The sequence below is a fragment of the Myotis nattereri genome, assembly GCF_964212035.1.
Source record: "Myotis nattereri genome assembly, chromosome: 10".
NCBI lineage: Eukaryota > Metazoa > Chordata > Mammalia > Chiroptera > Vespertilionidae > Myotis > Myotis nattereri.
Window position 1 is genome coordinate 64,747,568 of NC_138085.1, and position 23,239 is coordinate 64,770,806.

Here is a 23,239-nt window from a genome sequence, read left to right on the forward strand (position 1 = left end):
GCCGCCCCTCCACCTGCTAGGCCACCAGTCTCCACATATGTGAGGCCAACTGATCCAGAAGCTCAAGAGGAGAGGCCTCCTGATCTGAGCTCTTAGGCTGGTGCAGTGGACTTGGAAGATCTAAGTAATCCCTGTCCAGAACAGAGATTTGGAGGGTGGCCCAGAGACAGCTGGACTGGGAGAAGACTGTAAAGCTGATGGAAGAAAGCTCAGCTGATTGAACTGAAAGAATGTAATGCTGCACCAACAAGAGAGTTAGATAAGAGTTTCTCCCCACCGAGAGGCTACCAATGACTTTGGGTAATAATAATGCTGGTGTGACACTGAAAGGTGTTCGGGCACGGTGATGAAATCAGACTATGGGATGGGTGTCTATATAGGTTATGTAATCTGTCTTGTATTGGATTCTCTCTTCTCCTCTCCTCTCCTCTCCTCTCCTCTCCTCTCCTCTCCTCTCCTCTCCTCTCCTCTGGCCTCACTGGGACTCTCTTCTGCTCTGCCTTATCTCAGTCTCTCCTCCTTTCTTTCTGCCTCCCTCCTCTTCTTTTGAGAACACTGCCTTCTGCTACACTGTGGCCAGTGTACTTGCAGAGTTGGAGAGCTGGTAACTTGGTTGGAGTCCAGGATACCTCCTGGACTGTCACTGGGATAACAGTTGAGATTTCAGGGTGGGGTCAGAGAAGGCTACAGCTCCCATCAAGTATCATGGAAACACATAAGTTACATGAAGAGCAATGACCTACAGTGGATTCTATACCAAATATTGAAAACAGGCCTTAAAAAAGTCTTTTTAATTCAATAAGGATATTATTTGAAATCAGGAAGTGATATGGAAGAAGTGAGCCAGGAGATGAAGAACAGAGGAAGAAAGAAGGCAAAACATACTGACCCTACTTCACTGTTTTGTATAATCCAGACCTGACTCCCAGAAGCAACTTTTTCATGACGATGGAAGTATTGAGTGCTCAACTTTTTTTCTGTTCCTTACCAGGAGTGAAATTATGTAAACATAGTAGTTAGCATATTCTTTTGAAAGCCTCCAAAATTACTTCAACTCTCACAGTCCAGTACTTAAATAATGAGGGAAATAAAAGCAATCAGGGGAAATCCAGTTATAGTTTCAAATTGATAAGTTAGCTCTTGCAGTTCAGTATTAGCCCAAATAACTCCTGAACTTCCCCAGCTAGATATAACCAAATTTGATAAATATGTGCCATCTTATTTGAAGATGACATGATATTGTACATAGAAAACCCTAAAGACTCCATAAAAAAACCTGCTAGACTTAATAAATGAATTTGGCAATGTAGCAGGATACAAAGTTAACACCCAAGATGTATGGCTTTTTTATACACTAATAATGAACTCACAGAAAGACAAACAAACAAACAAATCCCATTTACTATTGCAACAAAAAAAATTAAGATACTTGGGATAAACTTAACTAAGGAAGTAAAAACCTATACTCGGAAAACTACAGGACATTGAAAAAAAGAGATAGAGGAAGACATAAACAAATGGAAGAATATACTGTGTTCATGGATTGGTAGAATCAACATCGTTAAAATGTTCATACTACCCAAAGAAATCTATACATTCAATACAATCCCCATTAAAATACCAACGGCATATTTCACAGACCTAGAACAAATTCTCCAAAAATGCATATGGAATAAAAAAAGACCTCGAATAGCCACAGCAGTCCAGAGAAAAAAGAACAAGTTGGAGAGATCATAATACCACATATCAAGCTATATTACAAAGCCGCTGTTCTCAAAACTGCCTGGTACTGGCACAAGAACAGACACATATAGTAGACCAATGGAACAGAATAGAGAACCCAGAAATCGACCCAAGCCATTATGCTCAATTAATATTTTACAAAGGAGGCAAGAACTTACAATGGAGTCAAGACAGTGTCTTCAATAAATGGTGTTGGACATGCAAAAAAATGAAACTAGACTACCAACTTAATCATACACAAAAATAAACTCAAAATGGATAAAGAACTTACATGTAAGACGGGAAACCATAAAAATCTTAGAAGAATCCACAGCCAGCAAAATATCAAACATATGTTGTAGCAATATCTTTACCAATACAGCTCCTAGGACAATGGAAACTAAGGAGAAAATAAATGGAACAACCAGTACATCAAAATAAGCTTCTTCACAGCAAAGAAACGATCAACAAAACAACAAGAAAGCCCACTACATGGGAGAACGTATTTGCTAATGTTATCACTGATAAGGGTTTAATCTCCAAAATTTACAGGGAACTCATACAACTTAACAAAAGGAAGATAAACAATCCAATCAAAAAATGGGCAAAGGACCTAAATAGACACTTGTTGAAAGAGGCCAAGAGACATATGAAAACATGCTCAAGGTCACTAATCATCTGAGAGATGCAAATCAAAACAACAATGAGGTACCATCTCACACCTGTCAGAATGGCTATCATCAACAAATCAACAAACGACAAGTGCCGGCGATAATGCAGAGAAAAAGGAACCCTCATGCACTGCTGATAAGAATGCAAGACTGGTGCAGCCACTGTGGAAAATTAAAAATGGAACTCCCATTTGACCCAGTAATCCCACTTCTAGGAATATATCCCAAGAAATCAGAAATACCCATCAGAAAGGATATTTACACCCCTATGTTCATAGCATAATTTACAATAGCTAAGATTTGGAAACAGCCTAAGTGCCCATTAACAGATGAGTGGGTTAAAAAACTGGTACATTTACACAATGGAATACTATGCTGCTGTAAAAAAGAAAGAACTCTTACCACTTGCAACAGCATGGATGGACCTGGAGAGCATTATGCTAAGCAAAATAAGCCAGTTGGAGAAAGATAAATATCATATGATCTCACTCATTTGTGGAATATAATGAACAACATAAACTGATGAACAAAAATAGATCCAGAGACAGAAGCATCAAATAGACCGTCCAACCTCAGAGGGAAGGCAGGGTGGTGGTGGGTGCAGGGGGGTAAGAGGTCAATCAAAGGACTTGCAAATATGCATATAAGCATAACCAATGGACATAGTAGGGGGGGATAAAGGCATGTGCTGGGGGGTGGGAGCGGCTGGGGGAAGGTCAGTGAGGGAAAAAGGAGACATAAGTAATACTTTAAACAACAAAGAATTTAAAAAGAAAAAAAAATACGTGCCATCTGGTGGTGACCTGCACCATACAACCTGAGTTCTTGGTGGATGTGGCCCTGAAGTTCAGCTTGTAAGGCTAATTGGCAATCCTATGGAGCTGACCGGCTCCCCCCCCCCCACCCCCCACCCCCGCCCCCCTCAAAAAAAAATATTCATACAAGGCTGATCCTGAGGCTATGGCTCTATCTGGGTGAATCAGACCAGAAAAATCCAAGAACCCCAACTTCTGTGATCCTCCAACAAATGAGCAACAACAGCCCACAAGCCCCACTCAGGCTTCTCTGCTAAAAGCCCTGCCTCTGCAGTTTCCAGCCCTTCCAGTGAGGGGCAGGGATGCCTTGAAACAGGCTGAAGGGGCTTTTGAGCACTGTGCTTTTTTCTAGGAGAACCTGAAGTTTTATAGACTTGACGTGACAACCTCAGGTTTGAGTGTCAGATTGTAGTTATGGTGTGTGTGATTTTCACACCCTGCTCACTTTCCCACAGGGGTAGGATGTGCAGAAAGCTTACAATTTTTATAGGAAATGTAGTTAATGTTAATAAATTTATTTTCAGTTTTGCATGGGGAAAAACACCAATAGGGAAGAGGAATGCTCTCATTCTGTTCTGTATCTTATTCAGCTGATCTATTTAAAGTACACATGGAGGCTTCTGAAAAAGCTTAGAAAACCAGAGGTCACTTCCTGTCATTGCATATTCTCTTTTCAAAGACTACTTCTGGAACTCTTTACAGGTCCCAGAATTCCCAAAGTGGAAATAGTAAACACTTACCTTAAATCTTAATCAATCTGAAAAGCAAAGGCAATGAATACATGGATACCTTCTCTCTTTGGAATTCCTCTTTCCATCTGACCCCTGGAATGTTGCCTTGATCTTCAGGATCAGAGAGATGTTAATGACATATTTTCTTTCTGATTCAAGCAGTTCTAGAGCCACAGTCTGTCTTTTAGCTTTAAAAGCAAACCAAGGAAGGAATTGTTAACTACTTCTCCCTAAAACCCTATCAAATGATAAAAGCAATACAAAGATATTGAAAGCAATAAGCATATGAAAAGATGCTCAACATTGCCCAGCTGGTGTGGCTCAGTGGTTGAGCTTTGACTCATGAACCAGGAGGTTACGGTTCATAGTGCAAAAAGATATATTTTTTCTCTCTCCTTCTCCCTTAAAGAAATCAATAAGCCCTGGCAGATTTGGCTCAGTGGATAGAGCGTCGGCCTGTGGCCTGAAGGGTCCCAGGTTCGGTTCCAGTCAAGGGCATGTACCTTGGTTGCAGGCACATCCCCAGTAGGGAGTGTGCAGGAGGCAGCTGGTCGATGTTTCTCTCTCATCGATGTTTCTAACTCTCTAACCCTCTCCCTCCCTCTCTGTAAAAAATCAAAATACATTTTTTTAAAAAATCAATAAAAAATACATTTCAAAATATATTTGTATTGATTTCAGAGAAGAAGGGAGAGGGAGAGAGAGAGAGAAACATCAATGATGAGAGAGAATCAATTGGCTGCCTCCTGCAAGACCACTACTGAGGATTAAGCCTGAAACCCAGGCATGTGCCCTGCCTGGGAATCGAACCATGGCCTGCTGGTTCATGTGTGGATGCTCAACCCCTGAGCCACATTGGCCAGGCAATAAAAATATATATTTTTTAGATGAGTGGATACCCAGAATCGAGGTAGTAGTCCCAGCTGGCCATTGTGACCTCTATAAGGCTTTGGCTAGTTCATCTGGAAAGGAAATCATATACGAGGCAGTCGCATATGTCCACTGAATCTAAATTACAAAGATTCTAGCCCTTCGGTCATCGTGTTCTTTAAAATTTCAGCCTGCATTCCCCCTTGGGGCTTACCAGCTAAAGAAGTTTCACATAAAACATTTTCCAAGGAACTATGTCTGCCCTGGCCAACTTCCTTGAGTTTATCTGGGTGGTCTTTTGTGACATATTCCTCGCCCCATTCTTTCCCATCCTTCGGCTGCCTCCACACACCGGATGGCACATGGCCCTTAGACTGGATATCGGCTGTGAGACAAGGCTTGAGGTTTTCTTCTGCTTCTGGAGTCGTTGGGTTCATTCCTGAAAAATAACACTTGCCATCAAGATCTGATTTTTTTTAAATTGTATTTGTTACTAATTCTTAAATATCATGCTCCTGGGATGGAATATTAACTAAGGATTAAAAGTCTCCACAGTTGCAAAGGATCACCTCTCTCTGCTTCTGGTCTATACAACTTCTACTCTTTATACATAGTCTCTACTAAGTAAGTTTTTAAAAATAAATTTATAAAATAATTTTAATTTGTATAGTATGTATAGACTCATACTGCTTCCTTTCAGGTGAGCACATCAAGTACCTGCAGCACTAGGAAGAAAGTACGGAAAGAGACGGAAAGGGCCAAAGACAGTGTCAGCTTTTGGAACTTGTCCCCCTTGGCCCTGATGATGGTAAGTTGCAGAAAGGAAGGAGTAAGTGAGTGAGGAAACATGAAATAAGTTATAAAATTTGGGTGACTTGTCTATTAAGTAAATAACTTTTTAATGAAGTAAACCAGTGATTTTCAACCAGTGTGCCACAAGAATTTTTAAAACATGCAATACCTGACCTCTTTTTCCATTAAATTGTTAAATAAAAAAAAATGATAGTAGCCAACACAACAATAGCCAATCTGTGTGAATGAATAAAATTATATCTATTTTTTGTTAGGCAAAATATATTTTTTGGTGTACAGCAGAATTTTAGTAATTAGTTTGTGTGTGCCATGAGATGAAAAAGGTTGAAAATTGCTGAAGTAAACTGTAAAATGTGTGTTCATATACAACTATGTCATGCTACATACACCTGTGAGTTCTCAGTTAATGTTAACTCATTCGTACTGTAATTGAAAGGAGTCAGAAAGAATCAAAAATACTGGTTTGATCTTTAACTTCCCCACCCCTTCTCTGTTCTTGGGTTTAATTGAGTCACTGATCTACTCCAACACATGTCTCAGAATCTTAATAACCAGTATGCTTCATTTTGCCTGAGTTCTTTAATACTTGGTTTGGCACTGAGGGAGTAGAAACAGGGGAGGTGAAAAAATGGAAAGGATGGAATTGCTAGAAGAAAAAAGAAGAGCCACTTACCAGGACCCATCATTCCCTTCACATTACTATCTCCTATGTGCATGGATCTGGACTCTTGGGCTGCAGAGAAAGGAAAGCCTTCAATCAGTATTCATTCCACTAACGTGGACTGGGCACCTTCTATGAGCTAGGCACTAGGGACAGACTCGCAGAATTCACTGTTTTCTGGGGGAGACAGCAGTGGGAAAAAACACAATATAATGTGACAAGTGCTATTTTCCCATTTGTAAAAAGATGTAATAGTGGTACTTATCTCATAGGCTACCATAAGTATTAAATCAGTTAATATTTGTAAGCTGCTTAAAGTGGTACCTGACACAGAGTAAGAGCTAAATTATTGCTTAACTGATGGTGAAGAGGGTAATGAGAGGAGTCAGAATGGTGCTGTTAAAATATGTCAGATCCTGTCGTTCTTCTGCTTAGCCCTCTGATGGCTTCCCATTTTAGTGCAAAAGCCAAAGACTGTATAATGATTTTAAGACCCTAAAATATCTGCCCTTCTTCCCTGCCTGCTATTCCCTTTCTTTTAAAAAGAAAAAAACTGCATCTCCAATTGGTAGTGGCTGTTCCCTTTCTTTCCCTCAGTATCATAGCTAACTTCCTCACTTCCTTCCAGTCTTTTCCTGGTACACACTATAAAATTACACCTATGTTTCTTTATTTTCTCTTTGTCACTATCTAACGTATTATGTATTTTATTTATCTTGTTCATTGTCTGTTTCCTTCAGAACCAATTCTCCATGAGGGCAGGAATTTTTGTTGTTTTGTTCATTACTATATCCCATCATTTAAATCAATGCCTGGGGTGGGTGAATGGATGGATGAATGGATAGAAGGAAGGACGAGTGGGTATAGCCAACAGCTTGACTGCAACCTCAGCTTAGCTGAGCCAGAGGCACCCAGCTTAGCTGTATATATATATTCAGGACTCAGAGAAACTGTGACATAATGAATGTTCGCTATTTTAAGCTACTGAATTTGGGGGTACTGTATTATAACTAACAGTGGGTCAGTCAATCCTTTCTGAAAGTTTAGTCTTTTGATCTTGAGTTTAACATAACCTACCACCAATACATAATATCTTATTATGACATATTATCCCCAAATTTTTGCGGCAACTTGGTAGGATAAATTATGTTATATAATTTATTATTATTTATATAATTTATTATTTATATAATTATATTATATAATTATATAAGCCATGCCTACACAACAGTGAAGGAAGGAGGAGTTGCCATTAAATAGCTCATTTAAATCCATCTGGACACTTTACAAATATAATTTCTAATCATTTCTCTTGTGAAAATGTTCAGTTGCCCCAGACCTGGCATTGATCTGACCTCTACTTTCCAAGCCCCTCCTGTAATCTTCCCTAACAAGACCATCTTTTATGTCATGCTCTTCATGACACAGAGCAAAGAATATAGAGCCACCTACCATAAACCCACATCCCAGATGGATCAAGTGAGTTTTCCCAGGCTGCACCTATCCATCTCTAAAATAACTGCTCAAGTGGATAAAGAAATTTTAAACAGCAAATCTGTACTTTAAAGTTTATACTGATTAAAAGCCATTTGATTTAGATTTTTAAATTCAGTTATTCAAAACACATATATTGCCATTGACTATATGAGCCAAATTGTTCATTAAGCCAATTGAGGACTTTACAATTGATTGAGAAGTCACTGAGCCTCTTTTGGAGGCTTTCTACATACGACCAAAAGAAAAGAAAATTCACCTAAGCATTGTTAATATCTACATTCATTCTCCTGTAGGTGCTTTGCTAGATTTTGTTGAGGATACAAAGAAGTATCAATCATTTTTTGTTTTGTTTCTTTTCCTGAGTTAAACACAGGTCCCTAACCAATGTCTGCAGACATCCCTTGGAATGCCAGTTTCTTCAGTACTGCCCAACTACAATTTCTATTATCTGTCCTAACATCTCTCAGGACAGGGTTGTGGCTGGTGACTGTTTCAGCCCACAGACAGCACCAGCTCTGGTTTTCCAGAAAAAGAGAAGTACAGAGTTAGATTGCATGAGGGCACTGCCTGCAGTTAGGGTAGATATATCTTTCTCATGTCAGTGAAACCTTTGCTGAAAAAGAAGCAGAACACAGTTTTATCCATGCTAAGAATATAGCTACTTTAAAATGTCTATGCAGAGAGACAAGGATTGAGAAAGTAATATGGGAAATAAAATGATTTATTAGAGTAATTTTTTAAACATTTTCCTTCTTATGGTTGTACAACAAATTATCTCTGGTCCATTTGAAATTCAAAACACCCAGTATTTTCCCAAAAAAGAAAACATTTTTTAAATTAGGCAGACTCTCCTGATTTCTCAGATCCTCTGGATTCTTTTAAATTCCAGATGCAAGAGGGAAAATTCTGAGCAATACACCATTTTCCTCTAACAAGGATAAAGGCTTTAGGCCCATTCTGATGATAATTTAAGCCCTCAGAATCAAGGAAAAAATTCGTGGCTAATTCAATATGATTTGTGAGCTGTACCTTTTTCATAGGCCTGAGAAGGCAAGAGGTTTGTGAAGTCTTCACTTGGAAGAACAGGCTCAGGGATATTGATTGAACGGAAAGGACTTCCTTGTGCTTGAGCAGGCCCAGCCTGTGAGCCATGCTCTTCTTTTTGAGTTTTCCTAGGAAAGGGAAGCAAAAGGTGTCAATACCTGATGGGTTCGGAAGAGATTCAATTCAGAATAATTCAAGAAAATTTCTAAGTTATTGTGTTGAACCATATAAAATTAACAATGGTCAAACACTAACAACTTAATTTATCACCAAAGTTGAAGAAAAAATTTTAAATATCTATAAATCACCTAATTGTAATATCTACATTCTTATTTCTCTGTTACTGGCTTCCCTGTCATCAGGGTCTTTATAGAGTTTGCAGTGGTGACAATTTGCTTAGGATGATTTACATTCATTTAACAAAGCAACACAATGGTACCAGGAGACAGAAGGTCTTCAGCTGAAAACAATTAGCCATTCTTCAGAGCCACACAGATGTTATTGCCATATTTCTAGTTTAAATGTGATGCTGTTGAAAACATCCTATATAATAAAACCCTAATATGCAAATCGACCAAACGACGGAACGACCGGTCGCTACGATGTGCACTGACCACCAAGGGGCAGACACTCAATGCAGGAGTTGTCCCCTGGTGGTCAGTGTGCTACCACAGGGGAGCGCTGCTCAGCACTGGGCTCACAGCTGGCAAGTGCAGCGGCAGTGGCAGGAGCCTCTCCTGTCTCCATGGCAGCACTAAGCACCCCTCAGGGGAGTCCCGAACTGCGAGAGGGTGCAGGCCAGGCTGAGGGACACCCCCTCCCTCCCCCAGTGCACAAATATTGTGCACTGGGCCTCTAGTATAACAATAAAGATTATGTATGTTTAGTGGTGAAACTTTGAGTGAGTCAACATGGTTGAGGTATCCTATCTAATAAAAGAGTAATATGCAAATTAACCATCACTCTGCAACAAAGAAGGCTGTGCCCATAGTGGCCGGGGCAGGATGCTGGCGGCATCGCCCCAGCAATGCGAGCCCAGCATCCGTGCCCCAGCCACACAGAGGGGCCTCAGGCCAGAGGGTGGGGCGAGGAACGCTGGCATTGTTGCAGGCCAGGTTGAGGGACCCCCATCTCTGTGCACAAATTTCATGCACCGGGCCTCTAGTCTATATATGTAAAAGGCTAATATGCAAAGTGTCCCTGCGGAAGTTTGACCGGGAGACCATGAGTTCTATCGCTCACTATGACATGTGCTGACCACCAGGGGGTGGCACAGAATGAAGGAAGGCCCCGGCCGGTAGCCAGCAGCCAGGGAAGGGAGGCCCCAATCGGCCCTGATTGGCTCTGATCGCCAGCCAGGCCGAGGGACCCTACCTGTGTATGAATTTTGTGCACCGGACCTCTAGTTGTTTAATATAAACTTATTTTCCATGGTAGAAGAAAATAATAGCATTAGATAAATTTTAGAAAACTAATATAAAAAGGAAATCACTGGTGACCCTCCCATCTTAACACAACAATAGTTATTTGAAAATTGTCTTGCCTGGCCTACATGGCTCAGTGGTTTAGTGTTGAACTATGAACCAGGAGGTCATGGTTTGAGTCCTAGTCAGGGCACATACCTGGGCTGTGGGCTCAAGCCCCAGTATGGGGCATGCAGGAGGCAGCAATCAATGATTCTCTCTCATCATTGATGTTTCTATCTCTCTCTCCCTCTCTCTCTGAAATCAATAAAAATATATTTAAAAAAATAAAATATCTTTTTAGCTGTATTTTACAGTTGAAATCAAATTCTACATGCCATTTTATACCATTTTCATTTTACTGCCTATTAAGTGCATTTCCATTTAATAGTTAATATCAATTCTTAGTATTAACCAACTTTTATGGCTCTATAACCTCTATCAGATGCTGACCCATAGATCCCAGTGGCCAGCTAGCTATATACTGATAGTGAGGAAGGTGTTCTTGGTGTCTCTGTAAAGTCATCACTTACGGCTTTGCCTTTGGTCAGTTTTTTGTAGAAAACTCACTTGGCTTTCACTTTTCGAGATTCTCTTCGCTTCTCCTGTTGAAGCTGTTCAATTTTCTGTTGCATCTCTTCTTGTTTGGAAGTGATTGCCTGGATCATTGACATGGCATTGCTCAGCTCTTCCTAAAAAGTAAGCATCAGTATGCATTTAATCTGGCATATGGGCTAAAAATATATAATATAGTATCTAGTATACAGTAAGCTTTTAATACATATTTGTTGAATGAATGAATCAATCAGTGGATGCGAGATGAAAATTTTACTTCTGTGGCTTCTAATTTTAACACAAAGTTCCAAAAAAGAAAAGCCTAAAATATATATTTTTCCATGATAATTAGTGAATGGGATAGAGGAAATATTCTTCTATTTGGCTGCTATGTGAAAAGGTAAGTTTTCTTCTTGTGTAACCAAGACCAAGGATCTTTCTTCAGCAGTGAAATAGAAGAGGGGGGCCTACTTTGAAATAGTTTAATGAATTCTTCATCTCAGTAACTTTTTCTTCCATGGAACATTTGCAGGTCTTAACCTTTTCTTCCAAAGCATATTCTCCATGTTGAATTCTTGACAGTTCTTGCATTGCTTCTGTGAAACCAGTTTTGAGTTCAGAGGCCAGGGCCTGCAACTAAATAATGCACAAAGAGTGAATTCAGTTTACTATAAAGAATTATAAATAGCACCATTGACCTTTTGAATTTTTCTTTTTGTTTGAGAAACCAGGCTCTTGAAAATTTACAGACCACATTTCCTGTTACACTAAAGTTTGGACAACTTAAGGCAACCTTGGCCCCATGCATCTAGGGCAGGGATGGGGAACGTCTGGCCCAAAAGCCATATGAGGCCTGTGAAATCATTTTGTCTGGCCCTACCAAGACATTAGGGGTGAGTTAATTAAATGTTTGACCAAATATAGCAGGCTAATTTTTAAGTTCATAATTTTGTATGCTCCACAAATTATGTTATAAATATCCAAATGACCCTTGGCAGAAAAAAGATTCCCCACCCCTTATCTAGAGAAAAGAAGGTCTTTTTTACACAGCACATGCTGCTGCTTGATAGTGACAAGAAAGCACGCAAATAATTAATTTTACAAGTGCACCTATAAACCACTTATGTATTCTAACACCTTTGATTAAAATGAGATTTACTTGAGCCCAGCCAGTGTGGTTCAGTGGCTGAGCGTTGATCTATGAACCAGGAGATTGCTGTTCAATTCCTGGTCAGGTCACATGCCTGGGTTGAGGGCTGAATCCCCAGTGGGGGGCATGCAAGAGACAGCCAGTCAATGATTCTCTCTCATCACTGATATTTCTATCTCCCTCTCCCTCTCTGAAATCAATAAAAAAATATATTTTTAAAAAAATAAGATTTACTTGAAAAACAACATAAGCATGTGAAAAACAATCTTGGTCCTGTACCTCTTCGAATTCCATGAGAAAAAGGATAGATAGGTCATATCCTGGTTGTTAGGAGAATATGAAGAAATTTAGTTATTTCCTTAAAAAATTAAATGATAAAAAGGGTGATAACTAAACACATCCGAGAATTTCTTTAAAAGGGAAGACTTTTTTTTAATTCTTGAGTGATAGCATGAAAAAGGAAATAATAGTATTTTCAGGGGCAGTATGCTTTAAGGAAGGCACAGAAGTATTTACAATGGTCAGAGCTCAGCATGTTGTTGATAGTGATATAATTCATCTGCAGTCAAGTCTGGTCATGTTGCAGTACACACATTGGACTTCTTGAGCCCGCAGGCCAACGCTCTATCCACTGAGCCAAACCGGTTAGGGCAACACACATTGGACTTCTATTGTCAACTTACACACATGAAAAGGGGATGAATATTGGAGGCAGATAGGGTACAAATCTTAGCACTTTCCCACAAATACTAAGATCTTAGGCAAGTTGGTTAACCTCTTTGTAGCAGTTTCCTCATCCATAAAATAACCATAACAACACCTATTTCACAAGGCTGTTTTGATACTAAAATGAATAAATGTAGGTAAGGTGCCTGTCCTAGTACATGCTAGGTACATTGAAGGTGTTTAAGAAATTTTAATTCTCCCCTTTTAAGTGGCAAATCAAAAAGTTAAGCACAGATAAGATCAGGCGTGTTTAGGGTGGTATGGACCTGGAGAGTATTATGCTAAGTAAAATACTGTAAGCCAGTCAGAGAAAGACAAGTATCACATGTCTATTGAACAAAATAAACTGATGGTCAAAATAGATCCAGAGACATAGAAGCATGGAACAGACTGTTGAATCTCAGAGGGAAGGCGGGCATGGGTGGTGAGTGGGAAGAGATCAACCAAAGAACTTGTATGCATATATGCATAACCCATGGACACAGACAATAGTGTGGTAAAGGCCTGGGGTGAGAGGTGAGAGTGGGTTGAAGGGGTCAATGAGGAAAAAAGGGGGACATATATAATACTTTCAACAATTAATTGTTTGTTTTAAGTTAAGCACAAACAAGTGTGGAGAAAATGGAGCACTTCCAAAATTGAGTTTTATTTATTGAACAAATGAAAAAGCATTTCCAAAGTTCCTGATGAAGAAACACAATTGAGATTTTTTTCAGTGATAAAATCTGCATATTTGTATTTCAAACAATGTAGCTAAAACTTGATGTAAATTCCTCCTTTTTTCCTTTTTTGGCTAAATGAGTATCATTTATTCAGTATGAAATCTTTATATGTTCCATGTGTTAAGAGTAAATGTACATTAAATCTTGGTTAAAAAATAAGCATTTCCAACAGACAATAACTTAATAACAATAAGATAACATTACTTTCTTGACATGTATAATCTTATACTCTGCGAAGTAGAGGAACTCTTAGCTCCACATCTCTCTGTAAAACAGACTTTTTTAGAAGATTTGTTCTATAATTAAGATAGCCACCAAGTATTCTAACTTTATTTTTTTAACATTTTTTATTGACTTCAGGGAGGAAGGGAGAGGGAGAGAGAGATAGAAACATCAATGATAAGGGAGAATCATTGATTGGCTGCCTCCTGCATGCCCCCTACTGGGGATTGACCCCGCAACCTGGGCATGTGCCCTTGACCAGAATTGAACCCAGGACCCTTCAGTCTGCAGGCCGATGCTCTATCCACTGAGCCAAACCAGTTAGGGCAAGTATTCTAATTTTAAAGGTACTTGAACAAAATTCCTTCAAATGTGTATTTCTAAACATTTTAGAATCGGGTTGTCTAAATGGTTCCAATTGCACTTCCCACGATAAACTGACTTAGTTATAAGTACACCACTTTTTTAAAGTATAGCATTTTGTGGTTCACAAAGGTTTCTTTCGAGGGCTGGGAGTAGGGAAAAATGAGAGGAACCAAAGAGATCAGAGAGAAAAAGCCAGACCTGTCGAGTGTTTGGGAAACAACATGAGCAATCTGCTTTTTATTCCAATCATTTAAATTTTATTTATTCTTTGTGATGGATTTTAGCACATGTCCTAATGCAGTCATCATGATGGATTAAATCTCCAGATCAACTACTTTTGATCTGGTAATTCTCATTATGTAAATTCATCTGTGAGCAAAATAAGCAAAATCCACAGCTATATAATATCAAAGCAAAATGTATGCAAGTTTTAAAACTGAAGGAAGGAAACCTAGCATTCATGCAGGCGCTCTGAAATTCACTCAGGTGTCCTGCTTGAAAAACGGAGGGAACCAGTATCTGACAGAAATAGGTTTCATGATCACTGCTCTCATAGGTGGATTCATAGAGTTTCCCCAGGATCCAAAAGACAACAGAAGGATTTTTCCTCACTTGTAGAACCCCAGCTCTCGAAAAATTAAAAACTATCAAAATTTTTCTCTGACAGGTTATATAGGGACTTTGGGAATTTTGAAACCATTTTGAGCTGTGAGCCATTTTCCCTCACATATACTACTTTGAGCCCATTGGGTACCTGCCACTGAAGCAACACTACTGCTTTAGATATAGCTTCACAACCAGTGGCCAGCCAGGGAGCGATGCCATAGTGAGCGCAGTCACACCCCTGACACAGCCTGTCCCTTTTAGGATGCGTGGGCCCTTGGTATCTTTAGTTGCTACCGACTGGTTTTCCAGGGCCAGCTGGCCATTCATTTGTGAATAAAAAATACTCTGAAGACATGGACTTATATCTTTTACTCTGCTCTTTCTTCAGCTTTCTTACTTGACAGCCCTCAGCCCACCCCAAGATTTAGAAATGGGTGTCTACCTTGTTCTCCAGCGAGTTGAACACGTTGCTCATCTCGTTGATTTTTTCATGAAGCTGCTCTAGAGAGGTTATGATCCCTCCATCCTGCCGCTGAAGGCGGGCTCCCACTGGAGTCAGGTTCAGGGAAGACTTGTACTTCGAAGCCTAGGGTACCACAGAGGGCATCTTAGGCTTAAAGAAATAGGGGAGAGGAGTCCGAATTCTTTCTATTTCCTGCTCTTAATTTCTGTTTCTCAGTTTTCTTTATTTTCTTGGCTTAACACTTGCTGTTGTGTGTGTGTTTTAACTCTTCCTAAGATGAGTTTTAGTCAACATCTTCCAGTTTCTTTTCCACCAAAGATCCATCAAACTAAATTTTCATAAAGTATACACATTGTTCCAGTGTGTTTTTTTACACGGACTTCTCCTTCCTTTCTGTCCCATTATCAAGTTCAGAAGGCTACTATGAGGCAAATTCAGGGGATTGGGCCTGTGCCTTGAGAACCCTGAAAACTCAGGAATGTCAACATTTGGCAAACTTCTTCAAGACATGCCAAATTCCTACACCACCTGACTAAGTGCTCTATAAGAGCAAAAGCCAAGGTGTTTTGAAGTAGCACATGATGGCAAGGATGCCAAGATAATTGTTTTGGCTTCCCCTTAACCAGGATTGCTACAGAAGAAACATGGTCTTTCTGCCAGCTTCTACCTCCCTAATTTTAGGCTTCTTTATTGATCCCCAGAAATGCAATGATTTAAAACACAAAGTGGGGCCCGGCCGGCATGGCTTAGTGGTAGAGCACTGACCTATGAACCAGGTCACAGTTCAGTTCCTGGTCAGGGCACATGCCTGGGTTGCAGGCTCAATCCCCAGTGTGGTGTGTGCAGGAAGCAGCCGATAAATGATTCTCACATTGATGTTTCTATCTCTCTCTCCCTCTCCCTTCCTCTCTGAAATCAATAAAAATATATTTTTTAAAAAACAAAACACAAAGTGGGGAGCAAGTCAAGAGTAAATTCCCCACTATGATCTTTTCAGGCTCATCTGAATGTCAATTTTTCATAATAAAAAATCATTATTTTAAAAAAAGAGAGTAAATTTCCCAAATCTACTTCTCTACACTCCCTGCAGAAGTTGACCCTTAAAGTCATTACAGGGCACTATTGAAACTGATATGAAGCCGGGTATGCCGGAAATTGATCTTACTGATCCCTGGGTGCCTAATAGAGTTAACTTCTCTAGGGTTAGAAGATATTCCTCAAAGGTAAAAAGCGACTGAGACTCAAACAGGACTTATAAATCCTATAAAACTTTCAATGGCAGCTTAATAAAACCTATTGTTGTAGGACTGGTTCCCATAGTTTTTTAATTGGAGGTTCTTTTGGCACATGATTCATTTTCTTAAATTATTTTCATTACAGAGAAAAAGAAAAAAAAAAGAATCACCCCAAATCTCATTACTTCAATATAACCATTCATGTTTAGGCATATTTCCTGTTTTGTCCAATGCATTTGAATGCAGATATTTATATGGTTGAAATCACACTACAGATATATTTTGATTCTGCCCCCTTCTTTTTGATTAACATTCATATAAACCCCTTCCCATATCCTTCCTTTTTTAAATGTCTATTTTTAATGACTACATAATATTCCATCCTATGTTATGGCAGAGTTTAGCTACCCATTTATCCTTGTTGGAAATTTATGTTGTTTGTAACTTTTCAATATTATAAATAATGCTGACATATGCTTTTTATTTAAAGCTTTGTGTGTATTTTAGATTGTTTCTTTAGGATAAATTTCTAAATATAAATTTACTATGAGTTAAAGGATGTTAGGTCATATTTGACCCTAAGGGAAATTTAGTTTTGGAAAGAGATAGTATATTCAATTAATACATATACAAAACATATTTGACCAGAGTGTTTGAAAGTTATAATAATATGGTTGTATATTCTTGGAAACATTCTGTATCATGTGTAATATCCTAAATTAGTATAATTAGAAAAACATGTCTCAAATAAGATAAGAAACATAATATAAATGGAGGAAGTTGCAGTGTTTACATTCCTAAGGCTTCAAGTGAGCCAAAAACATGTCGAAGTTCAAATCATTAATGTGATGGTTGCACTAGGACTAAATTGTGCAGTTAACACATCTGTTACCTTAACTGTGGAACCACCCCCACCACTTCTCATGTTAATGTAATCATAATTTAAAAATCCATATGCAAAATGAAGTAATCAAGAGTGAAGCAATACAATCTGACTCTGAAAAAGAGATAAGGGTGGATTTAGAGAGAGCTACATACAATAGACAAAGGATGAGAGAAAAGGAAATAGATCTGAGTTCAAATAAAAAGAAATATACTGAGCCAAGGAGCTGTCAGTGTATCCACACTAACTCATCTGACCTGGCAGTAATTCTGCCTGGAATGAACTGGAAGATGGTAGTGTACATTCTGTGACTTGATTTGGGTCTCTGTGTCTCTTACTCTTATCAAGGAGGTCAAGTCCTTCCAAAAAACAAAGAGCCAACTGAGGTATGACCATTTTAACATTTTTACTACATTTTAACTAATAATTTTCATTGAAGTTTCTGCCAATTTACGCACACTCATCAAAACTAAATATTATGTCCTTAGCTGGTTTGGCTCAGTGGATAGAGTGTTGGCCTGAGGACTGAAGGGTCCTGGGTTCGATTCCAAGGGCACATGCCAGGTTGTGGGCTTGATCCCCAATAGGGGGTGTGCAGGAGACAGCGGCTCAATGATTATCTGTCATCATTGATGTTTCTATCTCTACCTTTCCCTTCCTCTCTGAAATCAATAAAAAAATATTTTTTGAAATATTATTAATTATTTTATTATTTGCTAATTAGGTAGTAAAACAATAATACTCCTTGTTTTAATCACTGTTTCTTTGAGCTTCAACCTATTAGACATTTATAATTTTTTTATCTTTAAATTCTTTATTAGTTAAGTAGACATTTATAATTTTACCTTCATAAATTGTGTCCTTTGCCTATATTCTACTGAGGTCTCAGAAGTTTTCTTTTTTATTAATTTCTGTGAACATATAAGTACTACAAAGGGTTAATAGGGATTTTCCAATTTTTTTATTTGCCTTTGAATTTTTAAAAAATATATTTATGTTGGGAAAAATGTTAGTTGTGATGTGGATGAACTCTAACCCTTTCCATTGTGATTTCTTCTAGTGCTTTTTCACTTAAATATTTCACATCCAGAAACAAATATTCACTAATGCTAAACTTTTATGGTTTTACTGGAGGCCCGTTGCACAAAGATTCACGCAATAGGCCTCCCTTCCCCTGGCTGCCAGCACCGGTTTTCCTTCAGCACCTGGGACCCAGGCCTTTGGTCCAGCCACACCTGAGAAGCCAAAGCCTCGAGACTTGGCTTCTCCCCTCCGGCCACAGCAAGGCTTCAGTCTTCAGTCTTCACTCCAACCAGAGCCTTCAGTCTTCGCTCCACGCTTGCGTATGCAAATTAACCGCCATCTTTGTTAGGTTAATTTGCATAGTTGCTCTGATTGGCGGGCGGGCATAGCGGAGTGACACCAATTTGCATGTTTCTCTTTTATTAGTGTAGATTTTTATATTTAACCCTTTAAACACTTTAGAGTTTATTTTGATTAGGGTATGAAGTGAGGATCTATTCTTTTTTTCCATAGAACCAGACAATTTCCAAACACCATTTGGTACCAGACTGAATGACTGCATTAGACCTCTTGGCTCCAAGCAATATACACATTTTTCAGATATTCATTAATTCATTCAGCTATTATTTATTGGATATATTTTATATTCCAGGTACTGTACTTAATGCTGAGAATACAACAGAAATCAAAATGTACTAAATCCTGCCCTTGGAGCTTACAGTCTAGAAAGAGATAGACAATAAAAAAAAAAAAGTTAATATTTACTATAATGTAAGAATGGAGGACTCTATCAAGAAAATTAAATAAGAAGATAAAGTGACTGAAATGCCATGTTGTGCTTCAAATTTCACATTTTGCTCTCCCATTTTAGTGTAGATTGTATTCTATTACAGGTAACCTTGCCCTGCTCCCCTCCTTCCTCTTCCTCTTCTTCTTTCTTAATTTCTCCATCTTCTCTTGGTTAAATGTTGCTTGGAGTAAGCAAATTGGGGCTTAGAAAGCGTTCTTTTAAAACAAGAATGGGGTTATAATCACAGCATCATAGAGGTCATATAGACCAACTTCACTTCCACTGCTTCATTTGTTCCACTGTGAACAGATGCACTTGGATTTGTGATACAATAAGAGAATGAGGCCACCCCCACAGCTATATTTAGCCAACATTCAGGGAGTGACCTACATAGAATCTGTGATAGACTTTAAATCATACCTGAGTTTAAAGAGATACTCACATTCATTCAAATGCCATACACAGGTCAGACATTAACAGAGGGAGGTGGGCAGGGAAGGTTTTGGACAAGTGAGACATCAAATCAGCATTGAGTGAAGGCTCACTTCCAGGCCTTTGTTCAAGCTAGTCCCTCTGCCTAAAATATCCTTCCCCATATACACTTACCAAATTATAAACTTGCCCCCTGGTTTACATCCTTCAGTCAATATTAACTCATCCTTCCCCCATATCTCATAGAATTTTACCAGAGCTTCTGTTGTAATCCTTCCAACAGTCTATCTTGTATGTATTTACCAGGACACTTAAAGATCAGTGAGAATGGCACTAGCCAATTTGGCTCAATGGATAGAGTGTCGGCCAGCAGACCAAAGAGTCTCAGGTTTGATTCCAGTCAGGGGTCCGTCCCTCGGTTGTAGGCTTCTCCTTGGCCTGGGCCCTGGTCAGGGGGGGTTGGGGGGGGCGTGCAGGAGGCAACCAATCAATGTGTTTCTCTCACATCAATATTTCTCTCTGCCTTTCCCTCTCTTCCACTCTTTCTAAAAAAAATCAATGGAAAAATATCCTTGGGTGACGATTAAAAAAAAATCTGGGGGCTTGCCTGGGGTGGGAATGGCTGGGGGTAGGGGGGAAAAAGAAGACAAATGTAAAACTTTAGACAATAAAAAATAAATCAATGAGAATGTCTGTTCCATTTGTTTTATCTCCCATTAAGCCAAGCAGTAGACTTTGCACATAGTAATTATCTATATATATAAAAGCCTAAACAACCATCTGACCAATAGGTATAACACACAATGATCACCAGGGGGCAGATGCTCAACACAGGAGCTGCCAAGCTGAGGTGACTTGGCAGTGGCGGTTCTCAGGTGATGTACCTGGAACCAGAAAGGAAGGAGCCCGATTCCAAGATGCATCACCCAAGAACTGCCCTCGCAATTTGCAACCCCTCTGGGACCCCTCAGAGGATGTCAGAGAGACATTTTCAGCCCGATCCCCGCAGGCCAGGCCAAGGGACCCCACCGGTGCACAGGTTTCCCTAGCTGCTTTTACGTTACAAATTATGTCAGAATAAACTTTTATATTTTTAAGGACAGAAATTTACTTTAAATTTAAAGTTGGAAAATAGAAGCCAAATAAATACTATTCAGATAACCAAAGTAGTCAGATGTGACCCTGATGGCAGATATAATACAAAGTGCTTTCCACAACTTTCATCTTCCTTGTAAATTAAATTATCCCCATTGTTTAAAGGACCTTCAATTATTCTCTATCACCATATTTTAGCATTTGCAATATTAACGCCTTTTCGATTCTCAATTCTCCCTGCTAAAATAGGAAGCTAAGAAAAATAGATCTTGCTCTCTCTTCCTCTCTGCTGGAAATGTTATTGCACGGTGTACTGGGCATGGTGATGGTGGCAGCAGGCAAGCAAAGCAGAGTTGATGTGGGAGTGGTGATGCTGTATTTTATAAGCTGGGTTAAGTTGTCCTTTAATTTAATAATCAGTTTTCTCAAAAGTGCAGTGGGAATGGTGCTCTCTACCCTGCCTATCTAAATATAATGAACTTGTTAAGTGAAAAAATATGATATATGTGGAAGCATTTGTGAGCACTTAAACTATACATACAAGACAGTCATCACTATAACACATAGGACTGTTCAAAACAATCTGTTTGTCTTTACCTGGTAAATTTGTGTGGAAGGATTATTCATCGGCATATGTTCATTCTCTCCTGTAGGGAGAAAGAGCTTTGTTCAGTCAACGCTACTCATTCTGTCCCTGCGCTCTTTAGACACATGCAGAGAATAAGGGGACCTATAGGACCCTAGATCTGTGCCTGCAGGACAATAATTCAACAAGAACAAAGCATAAAATTGAATAGGTGACTTTATATTCACATCCTAATGACCAGACCAGACCAGACCTACGTGATAAAACTCCTGTAGTAGAAAACCATGTTGTACTGGAATGGGGATGTTTCTCAACCAAACTGGAATGATTAACAATCATTAATTACCAGAAGTGGTAATCATTAATTACCATGAAGGGTCTCACTTGTGTTCTTGGTGCTGACTACAGTTTAACTGAGGGGTTAGTTCTGTAGTCAGGAAGACTGCTGGTCACCAGGCACCTGTCCAGTTGTCTCTCTATTGTTCTTGGGAGGCCTGTATAAAATATCCTGACTTTTCCTGCCTTTGATCCTTGCAAAACTTCTGAACTCTGCCTTTCTGTCACTGTCCAGATTAGCTAAGTGAACTTTGCTGTCCTCCTAGGCAAGAGGATTGATAGAAGGGAATTGCTGATGGAAAAGGTCTGGGAAGGATGGAGGCAGAAAGAAAATAGTCTTGGCAACACTAGAGACTGAAACACAAAGGATGTAAGTAGGTTATAAAAACCATTTAAAACCTCGGGAGAAAAAATATTGGCCTAGAATACACCTTTCAGAATCACACTGGTTGGCCATGAAGATGAGGCAATCCATGTGAAACATGCAGCTCCTTGCTCATCCATTTAACTACATCTCCATTGTGTCACATTGTATGAATCAAGCAGTTTATACATGCAACCTCTGGTTGCAAACATTTGGTTATGTGGATGTGTATACTCTTCTCCTAAGACATGCTGGTACAAGAAATCCTTCTTAGAGTAACAGCCATAGTATGTCAGTTCATAAGTAATACATAGCCTCAGCCCAGAACATAATGCACACAGAGGGCTGTCCCTATAAAATCCAGGTGGTTTGAGATTACCCAAATGCCCAAAATATGCCCAAGTAAAGATTCCTTAGCCCATTTTATGTCCCAACAGCCTAGTATCATGGCAAGAACCAGAACTTGGGAACAGACCAGTCTCCCAGATTGAACTTTGACATTTCGTGATTGTAGCCTGAATTCTCTATGACTGTTTTCTCATTTGATAACAGAACCTACTTCTATAATGTTGATTCTGTGTGGTAAGATTAAAAGAGAAAGCCTTACATTTTTAGGCTAGCATAGGAGGTGTTAGATGTCTATTGGTTGAATGTGTATCTTGGCCTTATTGAGCAGGTTATTCTGAGGCAGTTCTAAATTTATTGCTAAGAAAAATTAGATAACCGCTCAGACAAAAGTATATAAATAGCATTTTTTGTTTCTCCAGCACCAAGTCTATGCTCTTTGTGGTCATTATGATAAGAAAAAGAGAATAGTAAAATGAACATACTATCATGTTTTGAGAAAACAGAAAGACAATACTACAACTCATATTTCTTAAATCCCGAGCCCTAAAGCAAGACATATGAAATATCTAACCTTGCTTTGTTTTGGTTTTATCCATGGTGCCTGTTGCTTCTCTCCTCCAACTTATTCTTCAACATTGCATCTTCATTGTCTCTGGATCAAGCCATCCCCTCTTCCCTGGACCTGTCAATTGAAATCAAGAGTGAGGGATAGCAGTGAAGTAATTGGACTTACTTCATGTGTTAACTTGAAATGAACACAACTATTAGAGGCAACTTGAGGTGAGGTTTATCCAATTTCAGAAGAGTGAAAATATTTAGCATAAAACTTAAAGGTAAATCTTTTGTGAATAAGTATGAAATTCATTAGTTAATATTATACTAGTTTTTAATATGGTGCATTCTTTTTTGGATAGAATCAATTAATTTAGACCCATTGATTTCATTAGGAGGTTATGGTTTAGGGAAATTATCTAAAGAAGAAAAACCTTGAGCAAGTATGAAGGCCAAAACATCTGTTTCTATTTCATTAAATAGTAACTTCCTTGGTGA

The 23,239-nt window shown here is 39.0% G+C and overlaps 1 protein-coding gene across 2 annotated transcripts in view; it reads right to left on the reverse strand.

Moving 5' to 3' along the window:
• ARHGEF33 (Rho guanine nucleotide exchange factor 33) overlaps positions 1-22,785 on the reverse strand; it is a gene marked incomplete at its 5' end in the record, with an annotated part of 42,951 nt that extends 20,166 nt beyond the window's left edge. For both annotated transcript variants that reach the window (XM_081100767.1, XM_081100768.1), the window contains 8 exons: positions 3,998-4,127; positions 5,024-5,248; positions 6,296-6,355; positions 8,810-8,952; positions 10,858-10,979; positions 11,314-11,478; positions 21,153-21,202; positions 22,761-22,785. In XM_081100767.1, coding sequence (XP_080956893.1) covers positions 3,998-4,127; positions 5,024-5,248; positions 6,296-6,355; positions 8,810-8,952; positions 10,858-10,979; positions 11,314-11,478; positions 21,153-21,202; positions 22,761-22,785 — 920 coding nt within the window. The remainder of the gene's footprint in view (positions 1-3,997; positions 4,128-5,023; positions 5,249-6,295; positions 6,356-8,809; positions 8,953-10,857; positions 10,980-11,313; positions 11,479-21,152; positions 21,203-22,760) is intronic.
• Between the last annotated feature and the right edge of the window lie 454 nt (positions 22,786-23,239).